Source organism: Curcuma longa, chromosome 10 (genome assembly GCF_044706935.1).
Source record: "Curcuma longa cultivar G26 ecotype Majalengka, Jawa Barat chromosome 10, ITB_CL_G26_1.1, whole genome shotgun sequence".
Taxonomy (NCBI): domain Eukaryota; kingdom Viridiplantae; phylum Streptophyta; class Magnoliopsida; order Zingiberales; family Zingiberaceae; genus Curcuma; species Curcuma longa.
The window spans coordinates 10707279-10714479 of NC_133870.1; the positions used below are offsets into that span (position 1 = coordinate 10707279).

General features: G+C 40.3%; 1 protein-coding gene across 1 annotated transcript; it reads left to right on the forward strand.

Moving 5' to 3' along the window:
* Positions 1-1619: 1619 nt before the first annotated feature.
* On the forward strand, positions 1620-4238 carry LOC141836651 (GRAS family protein RAM1-like). The gene has a single exon (XM_074724159.1). The coding sequence runs from the start codon at positions 1805-1807 to the stop codon at positions 4034-4036; it is 2232 nt and encodes a 743-aa protein (XP_074580260.1). The 5' UTR covers positions 1620-1804; the 3' UTR covers positions 4037-4238.
* The last annotated feature ends 2963 nt before the right edge of the window (positions 4239-7201 follow it).

The following is a 7201-nucleotide window of genomic DNA, read 5'->3' on the forward strand; positions in this document are numbered from 1 at the left end:
CCCTTGCCCTCTTCTGCAAGTCTGCTGTGTTTGTTATACCAATATTGCATAGGTATGTTCAAGACTCATCATATGTGATAGAGAGCTTGATAGCAACACCATTCATTTAATTTAGAGGCCATTTATGAGGAGCTTCCAATTTATATCTTGGACCACGAGGAGCACCAACTATGAAAGATGAATGTGCCTCTTGTGAAGATGGGTCGACAATATCACATCAACCAAGAGGTGATGTAGAGCGCAACTCCCTCACCTTTTCTTCTTTTAGGCAACTAGCTAAATTTGAAGAATTTCTATGCTCCACCATTCTTCCTTCCTTGCAACAAATGAAACCCCTATGCCCCTGCAAACCTTTCCTCCTCCGTTTGAACACAAAATTGTCCCCATACACCTACCTCCCCGATCATCACTACCACTATTGCAATAGTCGAGGAGGCAATCACACATGATTGTTGTCGTTGTTGTAGGGCACGAAGCTCTCTCCTTTGGTTGTTAAACAAAGTCCTTCCCCAAGGTTATCGTCATCATCGCCATAGCTAACAAATACTAATACTATAGAGAAGCATCCCTCTTGGCTACTTTCATCAATAAGTTTCCTATATGATTGCACACACCTCTTCGTGTTGGGTCTAAGTGTCAAGTTATAGATTATAGCTATCCTAAAATAAATGTTAACTAATGATACACAATTATTCCTCGGTAATCAATGGAGTGATCTCCTTTCCTTCTTACCTTTAGAGCTCCAATCGATATATAATTTGGGTATTAGACTTGAGGTTATAATACATCGTAATTGAGATTCAAGTTATAGATGTTTGACTAATCCATTAAATATTTAACTATTGTTTCCGGAGAAGTAAAATATCTTATAATATATTATAATTGAGATTTAAATTATAGATATTTAAATAATTTATTAAATATTTTATTATTTATCATACACGAATTATATATATATATAATATAGAATAATGTTTCTATTATAAAAATATATAAAATATAATTAATTGAGTATTATTATTATTATTATTATTTATAATATTATATTATATATTTCTCTTATTTATTTTAAAGAGAAGAAAAAAATGATAAATTCCAGTTAATCTCATTGATTATCTTTGGGGTGACCGATCCGGTCCAACGAAAGTTTTCCACCAGCCACCAGGGTAAAAATGATAAATTCTAGTTAACCCCATTGACTATCTGGGGTGACTGGCTCAGTCCCATAGAAGTTTCTCACCGCCCACCAGGTAAATCGGAAAGTGCATGCAGCGGCCAATCCAGACGCCCAGCATCCTTTGATTCTGTTCCATATATGAAAGAAAATTCTTGTAAATACGTTATAATTGAGGATAAATCGTAAATATCTGGAATGACAACTTGCATATTCTACCGTGGTATCATTATCCCGGGAATTATTTTAAAGAGAAGAAAGGGTCATGAGGAGGGAGCCTGTCTTATTTTTATTTTATTTTTATTATTTTTATTTTATTTTGCGAGGCGGAGGGAGAGAGAGATACGTACGGGGAACTGGAGAGAAGTAGGGTAAAAGCCCCTTCCTTCTCCCTCTTCCACTCTCTCGTAGCCTAGAACCAAAGTACCTGAATGAGAGAGAGAGAGAGAGAGAGAGAGAGAGAGAGGGGAAGAGCAGGAGCACGGAGTAGTTCCCATGGCTGGGATGAAACGAAGACTGTAGATAGCTTCGAGTCCGACAAACCTGCTTCAGCTCTCTGATTGTTTCTTCTCTGTTGAATCGAGACGTGAGGAAGATACAGATTTGGTTTCTTGAATGAAGCGGCCTTAGATGAGGGCATTTCCCTTTCATGGCCGGAGGAAAGGGAGCTCAGAAGCCGCGGAGAGAGTATTAGAGGCAAAGCAAGCTTTTTTCTGGGCGAATAACGGATCAAAGCTAGGGATTCAAGCGGGAGTGGAACCAAGATCGGTGCTTGATCACAGGAGCCCTAGTCCTCCCACCTCCACAGCCACAGTGTCTTCTTCCCTGGGCGGCTCAGGTTCTTCTGACAACGCCGGAGTGGCGGCGGTCTCCGAGTCCGCTGCAGGGGAGGGCGGCGGTGCAGGCTGGAAGGAGGAGTGGGCGGCCGGGCTGCACCCGGTACCAGCCGGCCTTGACGCGGGCTTCAACGCGAGTGGTGCAAAATGCGGCCTTGGGGTCGACGACTGGGAGACGATGCTCTCCGAGGATTCCGCCGTCTCCCCCGTCCGCGAGCAGACTTTTCTCGGTTGGATCATGGGCGATGCCGGCCACCCTACCTCAGCCCGTCTGAAGCAGCATCTCTTCGCTCATAGTCCGCCGGATTTCGATGTAAATAATGGCGGCTTAGGATTGGGAATTCTCGACCCAGGCACCGGAAGCATTGAAGACGTGGGTACTTTCGTCGCCTCCAACACTGTTGGCGGTGGCTTTCCATTCCCGAGCAGTAACAGCTGGGTATCGCCGCCGTCCACCGGCACCGGCATCAAAGAGACCCCCATTTTCCCCACAAACGATAGTCAGCTAATCTCGCCGCCTCTTCCACCGGCGGGCAACTTCGCCTCGCTGTTCTCTTTGCCACCAGGCATATTCTTTCCGGACCCTTTGGAGGATAAGCTGCAGCTATTTGGCTCAAGCTTTCTCTTAAACCAGCAATCCGCCGTCCCGAATCCGTCCTTCTTTCTCAGAGTAGGGCAGGCAGAGAAGCAGCAGCTGCCTCACCTCCTCATCCCTACACAACCCAAGCTCCCTTTTCTTGCATCTGGCGGTAGCTCAGACCTCTTCCCTAGGCAGCAACTCGAGCAGCAACAGCAAAATCCGGGATTTTCTGCGCCTCAGCTCCAACAAAGGTCGGTGAAACCCAAATTGTCAGTTTCCGGTGATGATGCGGCAACGCCTGTAGCGGCGCAGCAGCAACAGCAGCTACAACAGGCATTGGTCGACCTGCTTATCGAAGCTGCAAAGATGGTCGAGGTTAGGAATTTCGTCGGCGCGCACGGGATATTGGCGCGGCTCAATCACCAGCTCCCTTCCCCATCAGGGAAGCCGCTTATCCGCTCTGTCTTTTACTTCAAGGAGGCATTGCAACGTATACTCTATAACGGGCCTATCCCTGATCTCTCTTGCAATGCATCCTCCCTTCATCAGCAGAGCCCATTGTCGATGCAATTGGACATTTTGCACAAGCTCAGTGCCTACAAGACATTCTCCGAGGTCTCTCCCATCGTCCAATTCTCCAACTTCACCTGCATTCAAGCCCTCTTGGAAGAGCTTTGTACCTCCGACCGCATCCACATCATAGACTTCGACATTGGAGTTGGTGGACAATGGTCTTCCTTCATGCAGGAGCTAGCACAGCGACGCCTCTCTTCCGCAAATCCAGTGCGAATGCTGAAAATGACAGTGCTCGTGTCTAATTATGTCCAGGACAATCTGGAGCTCCACCTTGTTCGGGACAATCTCGCCCATTTTGCAAGCGACCTTAATATTCCCTTTGAATTACACTTCCATAGCCTTGACTCAATCGATACCGTGGAGCTCCATGTAACTGGAGGTGAAGCTGTTGCTGTAAACCTCCCTATAGGCTCTGGGAACCTTCCCTTACCATCCATTCTCCGTGTTGTCAAGCAACTCTCCCCAAAGATTGTTGTCTCAGTCGACCAAGGTTGGGATTGGAGTGACTTGTCATTCTCGCAGCATTTCCTACATACTTTTCAGTCCTCCATGGTGCTTATGGATTCCATCGATGCATCTGGGACTAACCAAGATATGACAGCCAAAATTGAGAAGTTTCTGCTTCAACCAAGGATAGAAAGTTCTGTTCTTGGGCGATATCTTGCTCCCATCAAGATACCTCCCTGGAGAACAGTCTTTACTACCTCTGGGTTTATCCCTATTCAACTTAGTAGTTTCGTGGAGACGCAGGCTGACTGCCTTTTGAAGAGAGTGCAAGTGAGAGGGTTTCATGTGGAGAAGCGTCAGGCTACTCTTAACCTCTACTGGCAGCGCAAGGAGCTTGTCTCAGTGTCAGCTTGGAGGTGCTGAAGATCAAACTACCTGGTTACAGTAATGTAATCCTTGTGCCCTGATTCTTGAATATCTGTAGCTAAAGTTGGCAATTTAGGTAATCACTCTTGGTAAGCAACATTATTGTCTAGTGTTGTCTTGTGGATTATATCACCTCGTTTATGTTCTATTTGTTTCAAGCAAAATGAAATTGGAACATCTGATCATCATGTCCTAACTATTATCCTTGTTCTTTTGTTTGTGCTGCTGATAATATGATTACAGTTGGACTTGCTTCTAGGTTATCTGCTGTATACTTTATGTATCGCATAGGATTCAATCAGAATTTTGATGTTCTCAGACTAACATTCTGGCTTATAGTACAGCTATGTATCAGTAGGGAATTCGATAGCAGTTTAAATCAACACACATTCTTACATGAAACACAAACTCTTCCAGCTATCAAGATTAAGTACCCATTCATGATTTTTTCTGTATCCTAAAGTTATCTTCTACTCTTTTAGTTAATAGTTTGATTTCATGAAATGCAAGATTTGGTTAAATTGCAAGGTTCAGTCTTTTATGTTCCTTTTAATTATCGTCCGTAAAGCATAACAAGTTTGATTTATAATGATGCATGATTGTTATGGTCAGAATCACAAGCAATAAAAGTAGTCTACCAAAGTATGAGTATCTGTCAGGCTTGTAGATCTAAATGTTTGGCTTGTTGATTTATTGATTAATAAAGATACAGTTCATCATAGTGTCAGCATTTGAATGTCGATATCTGATAAAAATCACAGAGGGTAAGAAGAAGAATCCAAGTAACTGGAAGGTGATTGCTTTGCTTGATAATGGTTACACTATTAAAAGAACAACCGGCACTAAACTTTCATGGATTAGCTACAAACTCTCAGAAAAGAATTGTCATGGATATCAAGTTAGAACTCTTGGCAACCAACTCAGTTCAACTATGTCTATGCTGTGTTGGTAGAGACAGATTACTAGCAGCAAAACTAGAGAAAATTGAAATTTGTGAATGCATACAATTCAAAAGTGTTCTTGAGCTTCGAAATGGTTAGATTCATTTGTCAGTTAGTCTCCTAATGAACATGTTCATATCATTGAAACTTCTTTCATATTTTTTTTACTGGTATAATGACAATCTCATAGAAAGGGAGAATGCCATCACTGTTATTTACAGGATGAAGTCCAAATAGTTTTTGTTTTAAGCAATCTGCTTAAAACAAAAACTTTTTATGTTCCTTATGCACCAAACTTTTCTTGTTGTTTTTTGTTTTTAATGATTAGCGCAACGATTGGAAGTAACTGATTACAATTTTGTGTGATTTGGATAATATTGAAAGTTAAGTTGGGTAGCTGCCTGGTTTAGTTATTTGTTCCTTTTAGCTTTCAGTGGTCTACAGGAAATCCGTGTGAGTTGATTTCGACAGCTCGGGGCATTGTCCTATTCTCATCAAATTATTGCTGCCTTGTGTTCCATAAATAGCTTTTGTGCTATTCTCAATTCTAAATTTCTATATATATATATATAAAAGTATTGCAGTTATCTTCGGAACATAACTGAGTTGGTTATGACGAAATAGAATTACGAAAGAAAAGAAATGTTGCAGTACTACATTAGTAGATTGACTTCCACGGTGCTTTCCATTAGTAGTACTAGACTGATATCCTGCAGCTACTTGAGGGATTAATGGTGCAAAAATACACTGGAATTCAAATTGTCATAATCAATTAGTAGTTCCAGTGTTCATCGTCAGTGTTTTTGTCCCTTTTCAGGTTAGTGAATCAAAATTTGTATGCTTGTCAGTGAAATATTGTAATGTCGCTTATTATATATTCTAAACAATGAGTGATGCTTAAAAAAAATAAAATCTATCATCCTAGCAACGATCCCACGCGGTCGATCCCTCACGTGCTCTATGTGCCAGTTCACATGACAGACAGCCCCATGCCCCATTCTCTGATTGTCAAGGAGAAGAAGCCATCCTCGAACCGAACCGAACCGAATAAATCGAAAACCGAATAAACCAATTTTTTTCGAACCAACCGAACCGATTGAATTTTTCAATAAAAATCGAATAAACCGAACCGATATTTTATCGGTTAATTCAGTTTTCGACCGAATTAATCAAATTTTTTAAATATTATGAATATTTTACTAATGAATTAAGGATTTATAAATTTATTTACTTAAAATTTATAAATTATTTTTCTAATTCAGTTAATTCGGTTTAACCGAATAAGGAATTTTAAAATCGAAACCGAACCGAATTAATCGATTTTTTTAGAAAAAATAACCGAAATTCTGAAATAACCGAACCGAATTAAAATTCGGTTCGGTTCGATCGGTTTATTCGGTTTAACCGAATTTTTGCTCACCCCTAGGATATTTAGTCAAAGAAACATTAGTAGATGAAACAACAATCAAGAAGGCTATGACATATCGTGAGTCAGTATGAGTCTGTGATTGGGTTAACAGTCCAGAATGCCAAGATTACTAGTAATGGTTGAGGTATAACACCTCAGAAAAAAGTAGGGTCTTAAACAAGTTGAAATCATAGAGGATATTTAGCCAAAGAAGCATTAATAGATGAAACAACAATCAAGAAGGCTAAAGGAGCCTTCAAAAGAAGGGAAGAGGATGCCTATAGTATTCGGTTAAAATCGAACCGAACCGAATTAATCGAAAACTGAATAAACCGATTTTTTTCGAACCAACCGAACCGACTGAATTTTTCAATAAAAACCGAATAAACCGAACCGATATTTTATCGGTTAATTCGGTTTTTAACCGAATTAATCAAATTTTTTAAATATTATGAAAATTTTACTAATGAATTAAGGATTTATAAATTTATTTACTTAAAATTTATAAATTATTTTTCTAATTCAGTTTATTCGGTTTAACCGAATAAGGAATTTTAAAATCGAAATCGAACCGAATTAATCGATTTTTTTAGAAACAATAATCGAAATTCTGAAATAACCGAACCGAATTAAAAATTCGGTTCGGTTTGATCGGTTTATTCGGTTTAACCGAATTTTTGCTTACCCCTAGGATATTTAGTCAAAGAAACATTAGTAGATGAAACAACAATCAAGAAGGCTATGACATTATCGTGAGTCAGTATGAGTTTGTGTTGGGTTAACAACTCCAGAATGCCAAGATTACTAGTAATG